General features: G+C 39.9%; 1 protein-coding gene across 6 annotated transcripts in view; it reads right to left on the bottom strand.

Moving 5' to 3' along the window:
• Positions 1–25484, bottom strand: part of tfdp1b (transcription factor Dp-1, b) — a 96265-nt gene that overhangs the window by 48798 nt on the left and 21983 nt on the right. For all 6 annotated transcript variants that reach the window (XM_039744658.1, XM_039744662.1, XM_039744660.1 and 3 more), the window contains exon 3: positions 18288–18354. In XM_039744658.1, coding sequence (XP_039600592.1) covers positions 18288–18354 — 67 coding nt within the window. The remainder of the gene's footprint in view (positions 1–18287; positions 18355–25484) is intronic.

Here is a 25484-nt window from a genome sequence, read left to right as displayed (position 1 = left end):
AGTAATTAATGACTTCCTGTGTCCCTGGGGTATAAATGACATGACACAGGGTCCTACTGCTCTTAGCCACTCTTCAACATGGGAAAGACAAGAGAACATGCCATTCAAGTAAGGTAGATGCGTGTGTGACCTTCATATGTCAGGTAATGGCTACAAGAAAATATCTACTTGCCTAAACCTGCCTGTATCTGCAGTCAGAGGAATAATAAAGAAGTGTAAAACAATGGGAACAGTGACAAACAAGGCTGAATGAGGACCCAAGTTTATCTTGCCACCACACACAGTGAGGAGGATGGTAAGAAAAGAAAAAAATTCTCCAAAGCTCACTGGTCGAGAACTGTATCAAAGAGTGGTATCTTGGGGTCACAAAGTCTCCATGACAACCATAAGATGCTATCTCCATGCCAACAATCTGTTTGGGAGACATGCAAGGAAAAAGCCTTTATTCACTGACAATCATAAACGTAAACGTCCGAGGTTTGCTAAGCGGTACTGGGGCTTCAACTGGGGCCATACGCTTTGGTCAGATGAGACTAAAATGGATCTTTTTGGCAACAAACATTCTAAGTGGGTCTGGTATGAATCCAAGAATGAGTATGCGGAAAAGCACCTCATGCCCACTGTAAAGTATGGTGGAAGATCTGTGATGCTGTTTCTATTCCAAAGGCCTTGGGAACCTTGTTAGGGTGCATGGCATTATGAACTTGAAATACCATTACATTTTAAATCAAAATCTGGCGGCCTCTGCCAGAAAGCTGAAGATGGGTCGTCATTGGGTCTTCCAGCAGGAAAATAGATAGATACTTTATTATTCCCAAGGGGAAATTCACATACTCCAGCAGCAGCATACTGAAAAAAAACAATATTAAACAGTGATAACAACAATGATGTGTCCAAACTCTAAAAACTAACAGGGACACAGACTTAAGGCCAACAGTTCGATATCCCTGCAGCAAGTGGAGATTTTGACGTTTACATGTCCAGAATTTCACCACCTTGTATTTACACAGAGAGCGAGTCCTCCTCCTTTCCGCAGGTATTTGCGTCTCTGTCCGCTCTAACCGTGCTAAACCCAGGTAGCTCCACGTTAGCATCTGGGATGTTAGTTGTTAGCCACATTTCACAAAAACACAACAGACTATATTTTCTGTAGGTCCTGACATTTTTCACCAGCGCGGCCAGTTTGTCGATCTTATTTGGTAATGAGTTCACATCTTCCAGGACCACAGAAGGCACTGAAGGTTTGAAACATCACTTTCTCGCAAGCCGCTTTGCTTTTAGCTTAGCTCCGGCTCTGTTGCCACGATACTGCCTTCTTACCTCATCAGGTAAATAGGGAACCACACCGGTGCGGGCATTTGTTCTCAGCACTTGAAGTGGACTAATGACCCTAAACATATGGCAAAATCTACACAAAAATGTCTGACGACACAAAATCAAGCTTCTCCCATGGCCATCTCAGTCCCCAGACCTCAACTCCATTGAAAACCTGTCGGGTGAGCTGAAGAAGAGAGTGTATAAGACAGGACCAGGACTCTGGACGATCTAGAACGATTGTGCAAAGAGGAATGGTCAAAAATCCCTGTCTCTGTATTCTCCAACCTTGTGAAATGTTATAGGAGAAGATGAAATGCTGTCTTGTTGGCAAAAGGGGGTTGTACAAAATATTAACAGCAGAAGTGCCAATAATTGTGGCACACATGATTTCATGTAAAAAAAAAAAAAAATTTATTTCTTAATGTGGGATTTCCCCCCCCCCCATGAACAAATGTACTTCAGTTAAAGGTTGGATTTTTCTCTTTTTGTGTGTTGTGAGCCTATATTTTTTGGGAAAAAAATTAGAAGCCTAAGAACACATCTTAACCAGGCGTGCCAATACAGTGGGGCAAAAAAGTATTTAGTCAGCCACCAATTGTGCAAGTTCTCCCACTTAAAAAGATGAGAGAGGCCTGTAATTTATATCATAGGTATACCTCAACTAAAAATGCAGAAAAAAAATCCAGAAAAAAATCACACTGTCTGATTTTTGAAGAATTTATTTGCAAATTATGGTGGGGAAAAAAGTATTTGGTTAATAGCAGAAGTTCATCTCAATACTTTGTTATATACCCTTTGTTGGCAATGACAGAGGTCAAACGTTTTCTGTAAGCCCATTCCTCCATGGAGATCTCCTTTAGAGCAGTGATGTTTTAGGGCTGTCACTGGGCAACACGGACTTTCAACTCCCTCTAAAGTTTTTCTATGGGGTTGAGAGCTGTAGACTGGCTAGGCCACTCCAGGACCTTGAAATGCTTCTTTTGAAGCCACTCCTTCGTTACCCGGGCGGTGTGCTTGGGATCATTGTCATGCTGAAAGACCCAGCCATGTTTCATCTTCAATGCCCTTGCTGATGTAAGGAGGTTTTCACTCAAAATCTGACGATACATGGCCCCATTCATTCTTTCCTTTACACGGATCAGTCGTCCTGGTCCCTTTGCAGAAAAATAGCCCCAAAGCATGATGTTTCCACCCCCATGCTTTACAGTAGGTATGGTGTTCTTTGGATGCAACTCAGCATTCTTTCTCCTCCAAACACGACGAGTAGAATTTTTACCAAAAAGTTCTATTTTGGTTTCATCTGACCATACAATATTCTCCCAATCCTCTTCTGGATCATCCAAATGCTCTCTAGCAAACTTCAGACGGGCCTGCACATGTACTGGCTTAAGCAGGGGGACACATCTGGCACTGCAGGATTGGAGTCCCTGGTGGCGTAGTGTGTTACTGATGGTAGCCTTTGTTACTTTGGTCCCAGCTCTCTGCAGGTCATTCACTAGGTCCCCCGGTGTGGTTCTGGGATTTTTGCTCACCGTTCTTGTGATCATTTTGACCCCGCGGGGTGAGATCCTGCGTGGAGCCACAGATCGAGGGAGATTATCAGTGGTCTTGTATGTCTTCCATTTTCTAATAATTGCTCCCACAGTTGATTTCTTCACACCAAGCTGCTTACCTATTGCAGATTCAGTCTTCCCAGCCTGGTGCAGGTCTACAATTTTGTTTCTGGTGTCCTTTGACAGCTCTTTGCTCTTGGCCATAGTGGAGTTTGGAGTGCGACTGAAGTTGTGGACAGGTGTCTTTTATATTGATAACGAGTTCAAACAGGTGCTATTAATACAGGTAACGAGTGGAGGACAGAGGAGCCTCATACAGAAGTTACAGGTCTGTGAGAGCCAGAAATCTTGCTTGTTTGTAGGTGACCAAATACTTATTTTCCACCATAATTAGCAAATAAATTCTTAAAAAAAAAAAAAATCAGACAATGTGATTTTCTGGATTTTTTTTCTTATATTGTCTCTCATATTTGAGGTATACCTATGATGAAAATTACAAGCCTCTCTCATCTTTTTAAGTGGGAGAACTTGCACAATTGGTGGCTGACTAAACACTTTTTTGCCCCACTGTAATTGTGGAGAGCGCTGAAAGTCTGTATCTATATCTCATTCATTTAAATTATTTGCCTAAGCAGTTAGGACACATGTATATACTGTCTCACTTACAGCGTTCTCCAGATTGCAGAGCCTGGAGACAGCCTAACATCCACTGTGGACAGCATTTATATATTAAAAAAAAAAGGAGTACAAGACTGCAAAACTCAGTAAAGGAAGTCAAACATTTGTAAGTCATTTTTAATTGTTATTGATGGTGATGGCAACCAAGTGCTGTTTACTTGCTGATATAAATGTGCTAACATACAGTGAACACAAGACAGGTACCTCAGATTTAAAGTGCCATGTGTGTACAGTGGCGAAGAGTCAAGCCGAGTGCTGGGCGGTAAACCAGTTCATACCAAAACACGTTTTTTATTTTTGTTATAATATTGAATTTTGTCATACCACAACACCGGTTTAAATAGCCTAAGCAATGTTCGGAACGTGGCTCAGTGGGAAACTGTTTAAGGAGGGACCCTTTTCACTGCTACACCACTAAACATGCATGTGTTAGTGAAGGTATTGCGCAGTGAAAGTGGACACTGAACATTGTAAAACTGAAGCTATAGCAGATGATAAAGTTAAAAGATAAAGCCGATTGTGGTGCTGAACACGTTCCTGTAGCTGATGCACCCATGACAACGTTCACTGGGATGAACGACAGGATGCCACGAGGTACAAACCAGATTTCGTCTTACTGCAATGGTCACCTCTGTGCACCTGTCTCACAAAGACAGCCAGGCAGCCAGTCCGAGTCCACCGTGCAGTCCTGCTGGCTGTCAAGCCACCCTCTGCGCAGCTGGAAATTGTAAACAGGTGCTGACAGCAGGCACGACAGGCAGTAACAGTTGTTTTATGTTGATTTATGTGTGAAACCATTGCTTTATACGCTTTTCAAAAAACTGAATTTTTTGGAAAAAATATTCAGCCCTCAATATGAGATTTACATTTAACTTACTTTCTGTGGGTCTGTGGAAATTTGTAAAGGAGTTTATAAATGAGAGTATTTGGGACTATTAATAAATTAACATTTGGATTAGCAAGCAAATAGAATTGCTTTAACAGACAGGTATGAAAGAAGAACGCATACAACGTGCAGTTGGTGTCTGCAAAAAAATTCTCTGCCTTCTTGTACTCTTGGAAGAAAAGGAGGGACCTGGGCATTGCTTAGGATGAACTGGGCCTCCCAAAGCACATACTTACGACTGAGATGCCAACCAGGTGGGGGACACGTCCGTCAAAAGATGATCCAAAGAGTACTTGTGCAGGAGAGAGCCATTAGTCAGGTTCTAAAAGCGGACAGAAAATTAAGGCAGTTGGTGCTCAACTGGCAGGATGTGGATGTGCTGGAGGATATGAACAAGGTGCTGAGCCCACTCCATGACTTCACAGATGCCTTGTCAGGAGAACACTAAGTCAGCGTCTCCTACTTCAAGCCTGTACTCCATCTCTTCAACACAAGCATTCTTGCTGAGGAAGAGAATGATACGCAACTGACCAAGGATGTGAAGAAAAACATTCTAGCCTACTTGAATGAGAAATATTCAGATCCTGCCTTGGATGACCTCATGGATATCACATCTCTTCTTGACCCACGATTCAGAACAACCTACATAAAGAATGAAGAGGTGGAACACATTATATCCTGAGCAGAAGAAGAAATAAAATCACTAAAGGATCAACATGTAGCCAGCACTGGCATGTCAGCACTCTCGACAGCATCTGGTGCAGCAGCAGAGCCTGTTCCTCCTCCTGAAGAAAAACGTGTTTGTGCAGCTTTTTCAAAAAGTAGAGGACGGGCAGTATGGGCTCCAGCAGTGTTAGACTGTCAGATGAGGAAAGCATCAAAATGGAGCTGAGAACCTACCTCCAGACCACAGAGGTTGTGATGCAGACCCTTTGGAATGGTGGAAATATGACCAAGCAAATTTCCCCCCCCGAGTTGCCAAGATAGCCCGACGATATTTGTGTATCCCTGCTACCAGTTCTCCATCTGAAAGAGCTTTCAGCACTGGTAGGAACATTGTCACGTGCCACAGGGCAGTACTCAAACCACATGCTGCTGACCGTCTGGTTTTCCTTGCCCAGAATTTGTAATGGCTAAGATTTATATAAGTGCCTTGTTCATTATGTTCAAATGTGTGAACACACATGCACTTTTTTTTCTCTCTCTCAATACTTGAATACTGTGTAATGTACCTGGGCTTGAAGTCTTGAAGTAATAGTATTATTACTGGAATTTGCACTATTTATTTTATTGTTATTATTTATTAGTTTAGATATTATGCAGTTTAATGATGGAATGGTTGAAAATATGTTGTCAAAATAGTTGTTTGCAAAATTTGTTCAATAAAAAGGTTCTATATTTTGACTTCAACTGCCATGCAATGTGATTTCTTCTTTTCATTAGTGCCACCCCCTTGAAAACAATCACTTTATGGGGCCATGCAAACCTGTATTAATACTTGAGTGCACATTAAAATCTTTTTTTTAGTACAATGTACAATTCTAATGACAGTGGAATAGGTTATTCTAAGCCAGTCTACTGCAGTAATTGCAGTGGAAAATGTGGTTAACATCCACTCATGCATGCAAAAACACCATCGAATACCGTGAAACTGGAATAATTTGGAAAAATACCACGATATAGAATTTTGGTCATACCACCCACCTCTAGTCAAGCTAAACTGACATTCTTGCCAAACCAATCAAAAGTAACAACTAACAATAAAAGTGAAGCACAAGTTAAATGTGTGGATATAAGGCTTTATGAAACACTGTCTGGGTGAGGGCTATATTCAACTTGAGCGGTACCTAGTTGAAATGGCAACCAAAGTTGGAAAGTCTGAAGTTTAAAAGGTACTGCCCCAAACAATTACTGCATTGTAGCATGTGGTAGGGAAAAAAAAAAACAAAAACAAAAACTGAGAAAGGATACTGCATATGATAGATGAGAGACCATTAATAATTATGGGTGTGTGATAATTGGACTGAAAGCTCTTTCATACCCGCTACCATCCACTGTATTAATGAGAGCTACAATCTTCTGTTGAGGGTGCTTTTTGTGACCCGGTTTGAAGCAAGCACAATTAAAACAGGTGAAAACATTTGTGCTTTACTGCTTGAAAAACTCTTCAAGCTAGTATAAAAAAGTTAGGAAGGTATCTTAAATGTCCTGGACAACAAGGCAAGCTTATAAGGTCACTCACTCAAACAGCACTGTGGAGACGAGATATAATGCAGACTCCATTACTGCAGCAATTTGATGATAGGCCACATCAAAAAAAAAAAAAAAAAAAAAGATATAACTGGTTTCTTTTCTGAAACCATTCAAAGATATGATAAATGGAAATATTACTGAAAGAACTTGTCAACAAACTGTTCAGTACCAACTCTTATCTATAATCTCTACAAAGTAGCAACATTTCTCAGCCCTAAGTTTCTGTATCTTTTACTTAAGAAGATTACAGAGGCACAGGAACAAGAAGAGATTTGTAATTTGTAATAACTGTGATTTAGTGTTACTGCACTAAATTAAAGAGTACAGTGAAGTTCACTGGTCAGCTGTTAGTAATGCCCTCTCATCTCTGAGCTTGGGAGCAGATGAGAAGATGCCTATATGTTCACAGTGCTTTGCTTGGTTATAGTGTGCTTATATTGATAAGCAGAAAGTAGTGTGGGAAAGTGGGGTGCATTTGTTAAGCTACCAGTAATATGTGGATTAGAAAAGTATGTTTTAAGCTTAACCTTATATGTGCAACTGGTACTGAGACAGCACCAACCTTCCGTGTGCGTTACACATTTTGGTAGAAGACAACAACACAGATCGCACTTTATTTCAATATAGAATAGTAACTGGCTGACAGCTTACAAAGCAAGTAGCTTCCACTGCTCTTTACCCTTTATGTGAAAAAGACATGCAAACCTATGCTCAGAAATTAATATTTAGGTCCCATCTGAAAATCTGAATTAAATACTGATGAAACAGACAGAACTGTCACAAAAAAAGGACAACAGGGTTAGAGGGGGAAAAAAATTCAGCCACCACCTTGTACAAGATCAAGTTAGACAGGCTTATCAACCATACATGACTTTTTTCCTAAATGGAAGCAATTAGTTTCTGCGGGCAGGAGCAGATCAGATGAGGCCAAGTGTATACAAAAGGAGGTGGGTGTGGGACGGTGTACTACAGGAACAGGAATCGCGCACAGATCTCTACTCCAAGGCAACAATATATAAAATAAAAAAAAATAAATAAATGAATGCACAAGATATCCCCATTAGTGCAGCACTTGCTTGGGTCTGACATTGTAAAGTCTTGTTATTGAATTCAGGTGTTTTAAACAGACCCATTGTCACAGGTGTATAATATCAAGCATCTAGGCATGCAGTCTCCATTTACAAACATTTGTGAAACAAAATGTGTCGCTGTGAAGAGCTCAGTGACTTCAAGCGTGGTACTGTGATAGGATGCCACCTTTGCAATAAGATGGTTCATCAAATTTCATCCCTGCTGGATATTCCACAGTCTAATGTACTGTAAGTGGTATTATTGGAAAGTGGAAGCATTTAGGAACACCAACAGCTCAGCCACTAAGTGGAAGATCACAAAGCAGGGTCAATCTGCTGATTCCAAAGCACTGCATTGTGTTAACTGTGCAATCTTAATGCTTTAGCATACCAAGTCATTCTGGACTAACTGGCATGCTTCTAAATTTGTGGAAACAATTTGGGGAAGGCCCTTTCCTATTCCAGCATGACTGTGCCACAGTGCACAGAGCAAGGTTCATAAAGACATGGTAGGAGGAGTATGGTATGAAAGAACTTGACTGGCCTGCACAGAGCCCTAACCTCAACCCCATCGAACACCATGGGGATGAACTGAATTGGAGATTGCGAGCCAGGCCTACACATTCAACATCAGCGCCAGACCTCATAAATGCTCTACAGATTGAATGGGCATGAATTCCCAGATACACTCCAACATCTTGTGTGAAAGTCTTCCAAGATGAGTGGAACCTGTTATAGATGCAATGGAGCAGACCAACTCCATATTAATGATATTGCATTCAAATACATTGACTTTAAAGTGTCTGTTGGTGTAATGGTCAGGCGTCCCAATACATTTGTCAATATCTCCACACAAAAAATGCCTCAGACCCTTATCAATAATGTTGTCTTTCTTCGGGAGCACCGATTTTTTTTTTTTTCAAGTTTACGTTAACATTTTCTGTCATGTTCTCTTTTATCTCACTCTCACTCCCACTCCTGACATACTGGCATGTACGATGGAGTTAGATTACTGCCAAAAGTCTGTGTGCAAGGAAAATGCACTTTGTAAGCGTGAGTGACAAGTTAACTCCATAGTGCACGGCTGCTGGAACCCAAATATTAGCACGTGAGATGCTGCCATGCCACCCGCTACATTCCGTACTGTATGGGTCAACCTAAATTGTAGTGACTGAAAGGTATTCCAGCCACATGATTGGTTTAGCGTAGTGCTATTCTCATTATCATTGGCTTTTTGTGTTGCCTGTCAAAACATGGATGGAAAGAGTTCTATTAAGTTTCTACCGATCATGTATTATATTTCTATCAAGGGAAAGTTATTTCATGATAATTGCCTTTATCATTTTATCACCCAGATCTACAGGTGTCATTTAGATTGTATGCAAAGTCACATGCTACATTTTAACAAGAAAGAGATTCTTAGATCCCGCTTTCAGGTTTGTAATAACCACGATGTAGGGTAGGATTACATTTCTTTTGACTTAACCAGTTACATGTACAGTGTCTATCACTGGATGGATGACTTCACATGAACAGTATAAGTTTTAGTTTTTGTATTTGATGCTGCATGAGCAGGCCTTTGCCTTTCTCCCTTCCCCCCTACTCACCTATGCTAGAAACTGCATAATTTCAAATGCAGGAAACTAAACCAATAAACAGCAAGCTTCAAAGTTTGGTATTGGTTTGTTCTGAGGTGAGCTATGTTCTGTTACAAACATTATTAATTTCCCCATGACCTGTGTGCATGAGGGTTACTCATACAAGAGCAAGTAAAGTTTGCTCCCTTTGAGAATGCCATTTAAAAGTGAAAAAGGTAAACTTCCAAACATAGCTGCAGGAAAATTCAGAAAAGTGAATTACTCATCTTCATTTGAGAAAAAACAGGTACACATAAGTGATGCCATTTATTTAAAAGTGATCTTAAATTAAATTACAAACCGGATTCCAAAAAAGTTGGGACACTAAAATTGTGAATAAAAACTGAATGCAATGATGTGGAGATGGCAAATGTCAATATTTTATTTGTAATAGAATGTAGATGACAGATCAAACGTTCAATCCGAGTAAATGTATCATTTTAAAGGAAAAATATGTTGATTCAAAATTTCACGGTGGAGGCTGGCAAAAGTAAATTTGAGCATAACGAAGAGCTGGAAGACCAATAAACACTAATCAGGTCAATTGGCAACATGATTGGGTATAAAAAGAGCTTCTCAGAGTGGCAGTGTCTCTCAGAAGCCAAGATGGGTAGAGGATCACCAATTCCCACAATGTTGCGCAGAAAGATAGTGGAGCAATATTAGAAAGGTGTTACCCAGCGTATCTATCATCCATCATCATCAACTGTGCATAACATCATCCGAAGATTCAGAGAATCTGGAACAATCTCTGTGCGTAAGGGTCAAGGCCGTAAAACCATACTGGATGCCCGTGATCTCCGGGCCCCTAAACGACACTGCACCATAAACAGGAATGCTACTGTAAAGGAAATCACAGAATGGGCTCAGGAATACTTCCAGAAACCATTGTCAGTGAACACAATCCACCGTGCCATCCGCCGTTGCCAGCTGAAACTCTACAGTGCAAAGAAGAAGCCATTTCTAAGCAAGATCCACAAGCTCAGGCGTTGTCACTGGGACAGGGATCATTTAAAATGGAGTGTGGCAAAATGGAAGACTGTTCTGTGGTCAGACGAGTGACGATTCGAATTCTTTTTGGAAATCTGGGACACCATGTCATCCGGACCAAAGAGGACAAGGACAACCCAAGTTGCTATCAACGCTCAGTTCAGAAGCCTGCATCTCTGATGGTATGGGGTTGCATGAGTGCGTGTGGCATGGGCAGCTTGCATGTCTGGAAAGGCACCATCAATGCAGAAAAATATATTCAGGTTCTAGAACAACATATGCTCCCATCCAGACGTCATCTCTTTCAGGGAAGACCCTGCATTTTTCAACAAGATAAGGCCAGACCACATTCTGCATCAATCACAACATCATGGCTGCGTAGGAGAAGGATCCGGGTACTGAAATGGCCAGTCCAGATCTTTCACCTATAGAGAACATTTGGTGCATCATAAAGAGGAAGGTGCGACAAAGAAGGCCCAAGACGATTGAACAGTTAGAGGCCTGTATTAGACAAGAATGGGAGAGCATTCCTATTTCTAAACTTGAGAAACTGGTCTCCTCGGTCCCCAGACGTCTGTTGAGTGTTGTAAGAAGGGGAGATGCCACACAGTGGTGAAAATGGCCTTGTCCCAACTTTTTTGGGATTTGTTGACACCATGAAATTCTGAATCAACATATTTTTCCCTTAAAATGATACATTTTCTCAGTTTAAACTTTTGTTTCATGATTTATGTTCTATTCTGAATAAAATATTAGAAGTTGGCACCTCCACATCATTGCATTCAGTTTTTATTCACGATTTGTATAGTGTCCCAACTTTTTTGGAATCCGGTTTGTAATACATCTGGTACCAGCTTGACTTTGTTATTTTGTAAACATTACTGACTTTACACCAGTGTTGCTGGGACTGGCTCTGGAGCACAAAAATAATGCTTTAGCCTGTTACTTTGCAGTTGCTCATAGGTTTCAGATTGTTTCAGTAATACATAATGTACATCAAACACTAAATTTTGCTGAATTTTTTGAATGGTCAATATCACACCAGATGACAGTGTAGCACCTTCAAACTAGGATAAGAATTCAGAATATGATATTTCCTGTTACACAAAATTGAAATGTGCACTCAGCCATAACTTCACTTCAGCCCAGATTCATCTTAAAGTACTTTTTAAAAGTCTTCTGAAAAGGTATGTGTCTTTCAACCAATTCAAATTAGTTTTTGAAGGAGTAAAAGTTGGTAAAAAGCCTTAAAAACATGAATGCACTGTGGTCTAAATACTACCTAATTCACAATGCAACAACTAAGGCAGAACTGCAGTGATTAGTCAATTTAATCTACAAAAAAAAAAATAAAAAAATGAAAAAACAAAATCATGTTTTCTTCACTGCACATTGCATCCCTGCACACACCCAAAATTGCATGCCAGTCTACAATAATAAACGTTTTGAAAAAGCTAATCATGGCAGCAGGTGCAACACATTCTTCAGAGGAAGGTCCCTCCAAATACTGTCCAAAGTATTCTGTATGGATTTCACAAAAAAAAAAAAAGACAAAATGGTTGTTTTTTACTATAAAGCACAGCTGCTGTTCCACAGCAGTATTTCCATGCACAAAACACTTGAAGAAACACTCTGGAACTACAGTGCAGAACCAGATCTCAGTACCATAAGTAACTCACTAACACTATGCCGCACAGTACTGTGAAACAGATTAACTCAATGCTACGGAGTACCATGGGGGAAAAAGTTATAGCTTCAGTAATTTTTCAGTTAAGACAGATAAAAACAGAAGTTAAATATACTTGTGAATTGCTGTCCTTATTGACCACAAGTTCACTAAATTAAAATAACATTTCAATACACAGGCTAGCTAAATACGATCAACCAGTCTGCTAAATGCACTTGCTACTTAACTTCGGGCAGGGCTGCATAGTCATTCTTTGCAAAATATTTATGCCAGGACAGCAACCTGTGATACTTCAACTGTCATCTTGTGGGTACATAAATGCCAAAATCCTATATAAATGAAAACTTTATAAAGTTTTTAGCTACATACTGATTAAATTGCAAACAACTCACATTCGATAAACTAATCGGGCTAAGATATTCTTTAAATTGATCCAAACCGAAAGAAAGTTTATAGCAGAGCAACACACAAATTTCAACCCAAAGGCAAGTCGCTGATGGGGAACAGGATTGCTGGAAGAAAAACTTTCTACTGCAAGTCAGAAGTCAGACTGGATCAACTGCATAGGCTGCACAAGTTCAATGAAATCCTGGTTCTTACATTTAAGTCAGGACTTCTGAAGAAGACTTGTTCTTGCTCTTTCAGCCTCACCTCTTACTGCAAGTCAGTACTGACAACTGGCCTATTACCTCACCCTCCCAGAAACGAGCACCCTTTGAAGATTAAATGTGTGGAGTTATACTGAACTCCTCCTATCAAGTTGTACTGTTGTGGAAATTTTCCAACATATAACATTTTTTGGCATCCACATGTACAGCCGCTATCGCAAAATGACTTACTGACTCAGTACAAGCACACCAAATGGTTGGACTAAACACCAAAACACGTGTCCACTCATTCATGCTTTTTATTGGAGGCATCCCCCCTCAGCTGCTAACCTCTGTGGGAATATGGCAATCACCTACACCAGGTGCTCTTATAACTATACCTGGAATATATAATCATGGAAATTCCTATGTTCTTTATTTTGGTTCACCTACGCTATAGTGATTGTTAACTACATTGCTTATATGAGAGTTAGACACATCTACTTTATAGCACCATACATGTACAGTCTTACATGCATGTGGACAACTGCCTCAAGCTAAGAGACTTTCAGCTATGCAAAGTTGACCAAATACTTGTCTTCAGACCTAAGCTACACCAGTGCCAATCGCTACAGCAGCTGCCCATTTAACGTGTTCCTTTTTACTGATGATGTCTGTTTTCAGCTAACGCCTGTGGGAATATGGCAATCACCCACACCAGGTGCTATTAACTATATACCTTGACCCAATCAAAGAATATAAATCAATATTACAAAGCAAAATGAATAAAATAAATACAGTAAAAAGATTGTAGCAAAAGTAGTAAATATTTGAATAGGGTCTTAAAAGGTTAGGAAGTTCAAAGAAAGTCTTATTTAAAAATACTTATGTAAAAATACAAATGACGGGAGTATAAATGATATGCATTTTCAGATTTTTTTTTTTTTTTTAGTCTGCAGAGGTCTTGGCCAATTTCTTTGGGCTCTTTCTTTTGTTGTCCCCTTCCCTACTCTACTAGCTTTGCTCGGTCTGCTCTGCTCAGCATGGATCCCAAACCAAAATGCCTCACTTCATATTGAATTATCAATGATTACAAAAATAGTGTTTTTCTCTAGATGATTTTCCACTTTGATCCTAAATACTCTGGGCTAAAAATTACAAAGTATTTGTAACTTTTTATTTTAGGATTTTAAAAGAATGTCCCAAATTACACTCAAGTAGGAGTGTGTGATATGTATCATCTACATTAACTTAATTGCTGTTTTAACTATGTGCGAGCTGAAATTATCGAGAATGTTACTCGCTTTGCAAAAAACTATTAAAAACGCCACTTTAAGAGTCCATGCATTCACCAGCTCATGTAACCTAACAGAATAGACCATTGGTCATGCGCAATGCAACCGCATAAGCAGAGAAGGTCCTCACTGTGGGTCACAGGACAGGGTGCAGACAGAGCACAGGGAAGCGAGGTGCAGAGCTCAAAAGGGTGTACTTGCATGGGTGGGGTTAGGATTTCAGACATGCCCATGTAATGTTATCTGCATTTGCAGTGTTAGATGTGGGCAGCTCGAAGTTTCTTGCCCCATTCCATCCTGTTTGCTACTGTAGGGAAGATTTTCTTAATTTGCTGAGGCATTTCTTCATTTTATTCCCGAAATGATCGGTTCATAAAATACTACATAATCCCCAAAATATTTATTACACATTTAAGAACGAGTCTGTTTCTGCTGCCTTCTGTTTAACCTGTCTACAGTGCATCTGGAAAGTTTTCACAGCGCATCACTTTTTGCTCATTTTGTTATGTTACAGCCTTATAACAAAATGGATTAAATAAATTTTTTTCCTCAGAATTCTATACACAACACCCCATAATGACAACGTGAAAAAAATTTACTTGAGGTTTTTGCAAATTTATTAAAAATAAAAAACAGAAAGCACATGTACATAAGTATTCACAGCCTTTGCTCAATACTTTGTCGATGCACCTTTGGTAGCAATTACAGCTTCAAGTCTTTTTGAATATGATGCCACAAGCTTGGCACACCTATTCTTGGCCAGTTTCACCCATTCTTCTTTGCAGCACCTCTCAAGCTCCATCAGGTTGGATGGGAAGCGTCGGTGCACAGCCATTTTAAGATCGCTCCAGAGCTGTACAATCGGATTCAAGTCTGAGCTCTGGCTGGGCCACTCAAGGACATTCACAAAGTTGTCCTGAAGCCACTCCATTGATATCTTGGCTGTGTGCTTAGGGTCGTTGTCCTGCTGAAAGATGAACCGTCGCCGCAGTCTGAGGTCTAGAGCGCTCTGGAGCAGGTATTCATCCAGGATGTGTCTGTACATTGCTGCAGTCATCTTTCCCTTTATCCTGACTAGTTTCCCAGTTCCTGCCGCTCAAAAACATCCCCACAGCATGATGCTGCCACCACCATGCTTCACTGTAGGGATGGTATTGGCCTGGTGATGAGCGGTGCCTGGTTTCCTCCAAATGTGACGCCTGGCATTCACGCCAAAGAGTTCAATCTTTGACTCAGCAGACCAGAGAATTTTGTTTCTCATGGTCTGAGAGTTCAGGTGCCATTTTGGCAAACTCCAGGCGGGCTGCCATGTGCCTTTTACTAAGGAGTGGCTTCTGTCTGGCCACTCTACCATAAAGGCCTGATCGGTGGATTGCTGCAGAGATGGTTGTCCTTCTGGAAGGTTCTCCTCTCTCCACAGAGGACCTCTGACAGTGACCATTGAGTTCTTGGTCACCTCCATGACTAAGGCCCTTCTCCCCCGATCGCTCAGTTTAGATGGCCGGCCAGCTCTAGGAAGAGTCCTGGGGCCTCATGTATAATGCCGTGCGTAGATCTCGCACTATAACATGGCGTAAGCACAAAAGCCGAAATGTGCTTACGCACAGAAAAATTCAGATGCAGGAATCTGTGCGTACTCCAACTTCCACGTTCTTCCGCTACATAAATCCCGATCAGCGTGAAAACTAACGCTCGTGCACGCGCATTTTGTAACGCCCCAAATCCTCCCAGAATTACGGCTCTTTGAATATGCAAATCAATATAAATCGCCCTTAAGCGCAGCCTTCTGTGAAAAGACAATGGGAAAAGCACGGGGAAAATATAAGAATTTCAGCGAATACCAAGTGGAGGCAAAGGAAAAACATACTATTTGTTCAAATAAACCGTGGTATAATTAACAAAAGGAAGTTGATCGAGTGACATAGTGTGTTGGAGAAACTTGAAAGCTCACATTCACAAAATCACACAGTGCCGGAAATAAAAAAGAAGTCACATATCAAAGTTGCCGTGAAAAGAAGAGTTGTAAGCCCACTGTCTGAGTGTCATATGAAAGCTTATTAGGGTACAGAGAAAAAAGGCACATGGTGGGGAAAAAGCACGAAATGTCAACTTCAATCTCGAATATTACACTTTAATCACGTAGTTTATTTTGTCATTTAGTAGAACATTATAAACTTCATCTTAAAATCGTTTAATTAACCAGTTTCTCAAAATTACATCGTAATTAAAGTAGCACGTTAAATGCTTTGTTTTGTATTTGATCTTCTACTCGTATGTGATCTATGTGTGTGAATCACTACTTGCTTCTTAAACTGGCTCTCTTCCTCCAACTGGACACAGAGTCCATTACATTTGTGATATTACAGCTCTCTGAATAACTAAAATACTGAGATGTATACGTGATGTCATTTTCATGATGATAGGAGCTAAAGCACATTATTAAACATGTGTTTCATGAGCCTCGTGCTCATGACAAGCATTATCTTTTGTCGAAATTTGTCGCTGTGTTTTAGCTGTGTTGTTATTTTCTCTTTCTGTTTTATATTCAATATATATTGGCGTGCCCAAGAGTCCTTGCTTTTCTTTCCCCAAGTAACCGATCGCCACACAATCAGCTCTGTAATAGAAGTTAAGCCATCTGTAAGCTTAGCGCCGATTCTTCAAAACGTTTAAAGAACATTGAAATATCTTCGTAGTACATGTTTAATTATTCTATCCTTCACGACACTCCCAGTGAAGAATATAGATTATTTAAATGAAGTTAAAGTTTTATGTGTATAATTTAACAAACATATTTTGCTGCATTTCACCTTAAAAATGATATGTCATCATATGTAAATACGCTTTATAAAGTGGCCCAGGTTGTGAGATATTATAACTGTAGTGCAAGTTTACAGTGGGGTGATTGTACTTATAAGTACAAACAGTTCTACAAGGAGCAATTGATTGAGTGCATTTAAAGTTCTTGGGATTAAACTGTTTCTGAACCGCGAGGTCTGTACAGGAAAGGCTTTAAAACGTTTTGCAGTGGCTGAGACAGCGTGTCCTTAAAGCTGTATACCGATAATTCTCTTTCCGATCAGCTGCTGCTGTGATTCACACTCAGATACAGTGATATAAATACTCCGAGTCGTGCAGTGAGAGTAATATGGAAAAAGATGATCCGCTGTGGCAACTCCTAACGGGAGGAGCTGAAAGAAGAAGAAGAAGAAGTGAGAGTAACAACGCTAAAGCAGTTATGGTATTTGGAATACTATGGCTGTTCCCTGGACCATTATATTGTTACGAGTTAATTACAATCAGATGCATTACACTAATAAACAATATGCGGTTAGTTTGTGTATTTATAAAGCCGCGTCATGAAAATAATGAGTAATCACACAAGAACAGTAGCATTGCTTTGACGCTGGGTGCCGCCAGTTTGCAAAACCGAGCGGAGAACTTGCGTACGACAAGGCATGAGGTACCGTGGAAAAGTGCGTGGCTTTACGCCAAGTGTAGGTTTTATACATCGTGATTTGAACGTGGAAAAGTTCTTACGCAACATTTCTGTGCGTACGCACCGTTTATACATGAGGCCCCTGGTGGTTTTGAACTTCTTCCACTTACGGATGATGGAGGTCACTGTGCTCATTGGGACCTTCAAAGCAGCAGAAATGTTTCTGTAACCTTCCCCAGATTTGTGCCTCGGGACAATCCTGTCTCATAGGTCTACAGACAATTCCTTTGACTTCATGCTTGATTTGTGCTCTGACATGAACTGTCAATTGTGGGACCTTATATAGACAGGTGTGCGCCTTTCCAAATCATGTCAAATCAGCTGAATTTACCACAGGTGGACTCCAATTAAGCTGTAGAAACATCTCAAGGATGATCAAGGGAAACAGGATGCACCTGAGCTCAATTTTGAGCTTCATGGCAAAGGCTGTGAATACTTATGTTCATGTGCTTTCTCAATTTTTTCATATTTAATAAATTTGTAAATTAGTAAACTTTTTTCACGTTGTCATTATGGGGTGTTGTGTGTAGAATTCTGAGGGGAAAATGAATTTAATCCATTTTGGAACAAGGGTGTAACATAAAATGTGATTCTCTCTCGCTCTCTCTCACATAGCAGGAATGAAAAATGAGATGATGGAAGCCGGTAGACCCTCCACCAAAAAAACAAAAAAGCCTGCAGATGTGAACTTGTCTACCAGGTCTATCAATTTAGGTTTAATTGAGGGACAACCCTACCAACCAAAACTATTATAAAAAAATCCTGGATAGCAACTGTAATCCTTACTAGTACAATATACAAATATATAAGGACACTTGTTTGTCAACTAACTTACCTTTAGCAGGGCTAAGATTTTGGTCTATAAAAACCTTCAGTTCTCCATTTGCTTCTATAAGGCCAGCCTTTAAAATAAAAAAATTAAAAAAAAAAAGTTTTGATTAGTCATTTGCACATTCTTGAAAGTATCAGCTAGATGTTGTGGGGATTCATTAAATAGTGCAATTTTAATGGGAAAAATATTAAACATTTTCTAGCATTTACAATATAGCAACCCAAATATCAGTACAGCAATTACTTGCCCAATAATAAATAAAATTGCTCTTTATATTAATAACTCAGTGTGTGAAAAGGCCAGTTGTCACAACACCAGTTTTGAACATGGCAATTAAACCTTTAAGTTAGTAGTTCCCAAAGTATGCAGGCGTCGCAAAATATTACAAAATTCAATGTGATAGGACGTGGCATCTGGTGGACTTGGTGCAAACCAGCAACTCACTTAGTAATAAATGTTTGCGGAAGCCTCTACAAATGGTCACTAGATGGCGATCTACAATAAAGTTTCTCAAACTTTCTCTGTACTTTGTGATCGTATATAAATAGCTGTTGGTTTCATGAGGTATTCGTGCTGAATTAGTTTTTGGAGATTGTAACAACTGAATATTGTTCTGATTAAATCAAGTAAAGTTTTTGAAATATTTCTTCTCGTATGTATTTTTTAAAATGGATTGATTTTTATTAAATAGTAATAAGTGTTGTGAGAGTGAAAATAAAGAGGGCACACTGTTAACCAGTAGCAAAAGTGTAAAGAAGCACAAGTAACGAAAACATGATGACAGTTATTTGAACTTTGGTTTTATGTTGACGGAAGTCAATGGTGAAGAGAGGCCGCAGTGTGTACTGTGTATGAAAGTTTTGACACCAGAGTGCATGCTAACAAATAAGTTGAAACACCATTTAGAAAGCAATCATCCCAGCATGGTAAATCTTGCGACTACTTTACCAGAATGCTAAGAGTTAAATCAACAAAAAAACAGTTTTTATAAGCAAACATCAATACCAAGCAATGTTTTGCTAGCATCTTACAAGGTGGCACAGAGAATCGCAAAATGTAGGAAGCCTCATACCATCACAAAAGAACTCATTCAACCGGATGCTATAGATATGGGGAACATTATGGTTGGTGAGTCTACTGGGAAGCTACTTTCAAAAGTGTCTTTGTCCAATAACACCACCAGTCGTAGAATACAGTACATAGCAGAGAACCTCTGCAGCTGGATGAGGCCACACATAATAATGATGCTTGCTTGATTTGCTATGTACGGTTAATAGATGGGAATAACATTATAGAAGAACTTCTCTTTTGAAAAAGTATCACTGCTGGTACTAAGGCTCAAGATTTGTTGGAAATCCTTGATACTTCTATATATTAAAATAATTTGAAATGGACTAAATGCATTATGAAGATGCAACGCCCCGATGCACTTTGGACACATTGCGTTATTCAGAGGAAGCACTCACGTCAAAATATCTGAGACCTGCATTGAACCAGGTCTTAGAATTTGTAGTGAATGAAGTAAACTTCATAAAAACTCGGTCGTTGATGGCAAGGTTTTTCAAAAAAAATGTGAGGATATGGGAACCAAGCACACATCTGTTGTACTACAGCACTTCACGATGGCTCTCTTGTGGTAATGTTTTGTCTCATACGTTTGAACTGGAACAGGAAATGTATATTTTTCTTAAACAGGAAGACCACAACTTTACCAAAAATTTTGTGAATTAAGATTTTTTGGTAAAACTAGCATATTTAAATGATATTTTTGAAAAACTGAATGCTCTGAATCTAACTGCAGGGAAGTAACATGCACCTTTTAAAGTCGACAGAAATTTTCAGCTTTTATAAAAAAAAAAAAAAAAAACACCTACGGAAATGAAAAATGAATAAAGACTGAGGCAAAGAATGTTTTCCCTTGTTGCAACAGTTTTTGACCTCCAATGGAGTGGATTTCTCTTGAGGTATGAAATCCATTTTTGAAGACTTATGACAGCTTATCACCTGGTTGAAAACATTTTCAAAATAATATTGATAAATTTGCATGGATTCAAGATGCATTCAACACCAGTGCTCTATCTAAATTTACAGCTGCAACAATACACTGAAAAAAAAATTTAGCAGCATGGAATTAAGTGAATTTTGGATAACCGTAAAAGATGAATATCCCCATCTGAGTGGTAAAGCTCAGAGAATTTTAATTCCATTTGCAACTTATTCGTGCAAAGCTTGGTTTTCAGCAGTCGCTCTGATAAAAACAACGTATTGCGCAAAAATCAATGGGGAGAAAGAAATGAGGGAGGCTGTGTCCAGTTTGATTCTAACATCTGAGAAACTGTGTGGTGATCAACAGGTTCATCCATCCCACTAATTATAATAAATTGAACTTGTTCAATTACATTTTTTTTGTAATATTAGATATGTTTTATTTATTTTTACCTAACCCTTTAATTAAAAATACAAACTTATTGGCTATTTTGCAAAGTATACTTGATAGAATGACTGGGGGTGGGAGGCATCTTGGGAAAACCTGGACTCAGCAAGAGCACCAAATATCAAAATAGTTTGGGAACCACTGCTTTAAGTGATTACATTACCAAAATTGTCCAGCCCTACCAGTATTTGCCATGTTAGCCCTAAACCATTTTAATTTAGTCTTAAGTTGTAGTTGAATATTTTCCATTAATTCTGGACTATGATGGGCCAGTTTTCAATTTCCTTGGAGCGAGTTACTAACTGCATTTTATTCAATATGGTTTACCAAAACATATATATACCTGTAAAAATAAATATATATATAAGTTTTCAGTATTTTATAGCAGTGCACTAAAATGTTTCAGATCAGATCAGATGTGAATTTCCCCTTGGGATTAATAAAGTATCTAATATGTTTTAGTCAAGTTTATTTTTAATATTATACTAGGGGGCTTTGCTTGTCAAAGCCACCCACCTGCGCTATGCGCCGTTGTGGAGTGGGGATGAACGCATACCAGGGACCTAAGGAGACGTGATCGCTCCTCCAAAACCCCTCTTACAATGGGAAACAGTTTTTTTTTTTTTACCTCCTCTTTACTCGATCAGCTGCTGGCTTGCTTCTTCTGTGCCGTATGATCATCTCTAGCAGCGCTTCGAACATTTAAAAGCCTGTACAGCAGCTGTGCTTTTGTCACACTTCTCCCCCAGACATCCTCAAACTCTATTTGATATCTTTTTGCGGTTCCATTATTTCAATGAGTAATATTTTCCGTTTCCTTGCGCTAATGCGATCTTTACCATCATTTTTTTGAGACTTTCGAAAGTTCCTACTTTCATCATCTCTAACCTGCTCTGCATGTGTATCGCTCCAACGTTTACGAATTCTTTAAGACGTTCTACTTTGTCTTTTTCTGGCCTCTGGCATGGTTAAATCTCCTGGAACAAAATCTTCACGTAATGGCTTGATCATTACTTTCCTTATTTTCAGAATTTGTACATAGATTATTATTTTTTTTTTTTTTCTTTCTCCAATGCTTTTGGGTCTCTTTGACATAGGGAGGCACCGATACCAGTATCTCATATCGACCTCGATACCACATTTTCTAAAGTACTTGTACTCGTTAAAAGTCCCCCGATACCGGGGACCGATACCACGGTCTGAGAAATGTCTGTTTGAGCGGGCGTGTAAGGGGTTAATCACAGGCGCCGAGTGCCCGCCCCCAGGCCCCAGCTGCAGCTCAGAGCGGGGAGAAGGCAAGGCGAGGCGAGGAGAGTCATGTCAGCCGTGTGGAACTATTTCAAAGTAAATGAAGACGACAAAACAAAGGCGGACTGCAAATTGTGCTCAGTGAAATTGTCTAGAGGAGGCTCAAAAGGTAGAGCATTTAACACAAGTAATTTATTCAAGCACCTAAAATCCCAACATGATAACGAGTACAAAGAGTTTACCCACGCTTCTAAACCAACACAACCCACGCTGCAGCAAACTCTTGCAAGACGAGAGAAAATGTCCAGAGACACTCCACGTGCTGTGAAAATAACACAGGCAATTATCAAGTACATTGCATTGAGTGACCAGCCACTCTCGGAGGTAGAAAATGTGGGATTCCTGTGTCTCCTCCATGTTCTGGAGCCCAGATATGATTTCCCAAGCTGCCGCTACATGACTGACACGGAGCTGCCTAAACTACACGACTCCGTGAAAAAACATATCCACAGCCTACTGCAAGCCTCCTCTGCGTTTAGTTTCACCACGGATATTTGGACAAGCAGTGTTAGCCCCGTGTCGCTAATTAGCCTAACCTCACAGTGGATAGACGAGAGTTTCATGCCGCAACGAGCCATATTACATGCAAAACAATTCCGCGGCTCGCACACCAGCCAGGCTATAGTGCATGTGTTTGAGGAAATGTTCCAGACATGGGGTATACCTAAAACATCAGTACATGTTGTGCTTCGTGACAATGCCAAAAACATGATTAAAGCCATGAATGACGCAGGGCTCCCAAGTCTGCCGTGTGTCGCGCACACGCTCCAACTGGCTGTTCACGAGGGCTTATTAGCACAGAGGAGCATAGCTGATGCTATAGCAGTGGGCAGAAAATAGTTGGGCATTTTAAACATTCCGCCTTAGCCTACTCCAGCCTCGAGGACATTCAGGGACAGCTCAGCCAGCCAATAAAGAGACTGTAGCAGGATGTACAGACGTGCTGGAATAGCACGTATTACATGCTCCAGTCCCTCATTAAACAAAAGCGAGTGCTGGGGGTGAATGTGTCCGAGCATGAACTCCCTGACTATCTCACCGCTCACCAATGGGCTATTATGGAGAAGACTGTTGCCATCCTCACCCCCTTTGAGAAACTAACTAAAAAAAATGAGCAGCTACGATGCACTAGCCTCTGATGTCATCCCAGCTGTGACTGTGCTAGTGAGACTTCTAAACAGAGAAACAGACGAGGACCACGGCGTCAAGACAATGAAAGCAACCTTACTGGCAGCTGTCAAGAAGCGCTTCAGTGTCGTCGAGACCAACCCACTGTACTTCATCTCCACCATACTTGACCCAAGGTAAAGTCTGTGTGCTATAGGTATTCAATGATAAACTACAGTACTAAATGTAAGATTAATTTCCATCTGAAATATTATATTATATTTTTGTAACTAAAATACACAAATACAAATGTATGCAATATATATAATATGAAATATATTTCCCTTATTACTACCAGAAAGCCAAATGGCTGGTATTTGTGACAGTGGTTTAGGGGAAACTAAAATCAGTCCTATTTTTCCACATATTAACATTCATGAATTTTGTTCAGGTATAAAGATCGCTTCTTCTCCAACAACACTGCTCCGGATGCCAATCTGTACCTGAAGCAGGAGCTGCAGATGTCCAGAGCTGAGGCAGAGGGGAGTCGGGCAGAAGCTGCAGAACCTCCTGCTAAACTGTTCCTCAAGGCCCAGGCCAGCACTAGCAGTAGTCTGGACACTGTATTTGAAGAAATCGCTAAGGAGCAGCCCCAGGTAGCACAGGTGCTGCCATTGAGCTCGACACATACCTCGGAGAGGCCCCAAGCCCTTGTGAAGACAGTCCTCTGAAGTACTGGGGTGTCAACAAAATCAGGTTCCCCACTTTGGCTAAAATGGCCCAGAAATACCTCTGGTGAAAGGCTTTTTAGCTCAGTGTCACACATTATATAAAGATGAAAACAGAAACAGGCTGACTGCTGATAATGCAGAAAAGCTACTTTTCTAAAAAAAAAAAAAACCTGCCACTCACTTTTTCTAAATAGGCTCCATTAAGTGAGTCGTCTTAGGCTTGATGTTAATACCTACCTCAGTTGCACTGACTGCCACAGTTCTGTTGGTGGATGTTATTAGTTTATTCAAATATTGTGCACTAAATAGCAAGATGTTTATTAATGCCCCTTGTGTTGTCCAACGCGGCAGAGTTTACAACAAACTGAAAAAAATACTTGAGTTGCACTGTCACCGTTTACATTTTTTTTTATAATTATTTACTCTGTAATATGTTGCATACAACATGCTTTTCATTTTAAATAAATGTTCTTAATTCCAAACTAGTCCCTTGTTTTTTTTGTTAAATTATATGACTAAAGCTGTTACCTGTAAATTTAAATCATGTTTTTATTAAGTACTCGGTATCAGCGAGTACTGAAATGCAAGTACTCGTACTCGTTTTCCAAAAAAGTGGTATTGGTGCATCCCTACTTTGACACACTGCTCTTTCTTCGCTTAGTTGTTAACGTGTTATCCAGAACGTATAACATTTTTTAAGAGTTGAGAGCACGGGAAGTATGTCTGTGAAAAGCATTCCAACAACTGAGAGGTTAGATGACCGTGGTCTTGTTGGAAAATGGTTGTAAGTAGGGCATGACTGGCAAAAGTCACCGTCTCATGGGACTTGCTTACAAAGGTTCTAAGTATGACGTGACTTGACCGTCTCACGGGACACGAGTGTCCCACTGTCTCTCTTTAAAAGATCACATCTCTTGGCTTTGTTGCAAGAGAGGATAGAGCCATATGTACTCTGTTTTGTGAAAATGTTGTGTACCGAAAATGAAATGTATGGCATTACTCTGAAACAGATCATGAGAAAAAAAGATGTGGCAGACAGAGCGGATGTTTATAGGATGACAGTATTAAAATATGAGATGAAAAGTAGTGTTCAAAACCCTATGAAACACTTACTCATACTACAGAAGACATTTCTAAACTCCCAGACTGTATTAGCAAATACAGAACACAGTTTACAGATAGAAAGTGCTTTAAAGAAGCCCTCCTAAGTGGTGCAGAGGTTTTTTTTAACAAATTGACAAACTATCATGTCCAGAAATAAAGATTTGCCCATTTCAGCAAGAACTATAGAAAGCCGGATTTTCAAAATAGCATAAATTGTCCATTTCCAGCAATGAGATGCACCACTGTCCAGATATGAGAAAAATGTTTGTCATTACAACAGAAAATTCCCCTGCTATGGTGGAGAAGCTGTGGCGAGTTTGTCACTTTAGCTCAAATGAGCCTTAAGGTGGCATTTCTTGAGAAGTGGCTTTTTCCTTGTAACCCTCCCGAACAAGCCACAATTGTGGAGCGCTTATGGAATTGTTGTCACATGTACACAATGACCACTCTGCCATAAAATCCTATAACTCCTTCAGAGTGCCAATATGCCTCTTGGTAGCCTCTCTTACCAGTTTC

Source organism: Polypterus senegalus, chromosome 2 (genome assembly GCF_016835505.1).
Source record: "Polypterus senegalus isolate Bchr_013 chromosome 2, ASM1683550v1, whole genome shotgun sequence".
NCBI lineage: Eukaryota > Metazoa > Chordata > Cladistia > Polypteriformes > Polypteridae > Polypterus > Polypterus senegalus.
The sequence above is the reverse complement of the archived record's forward strand: the minus strand, read 5'-3'. Positions and strand labels throughout refer to the sequence as shown.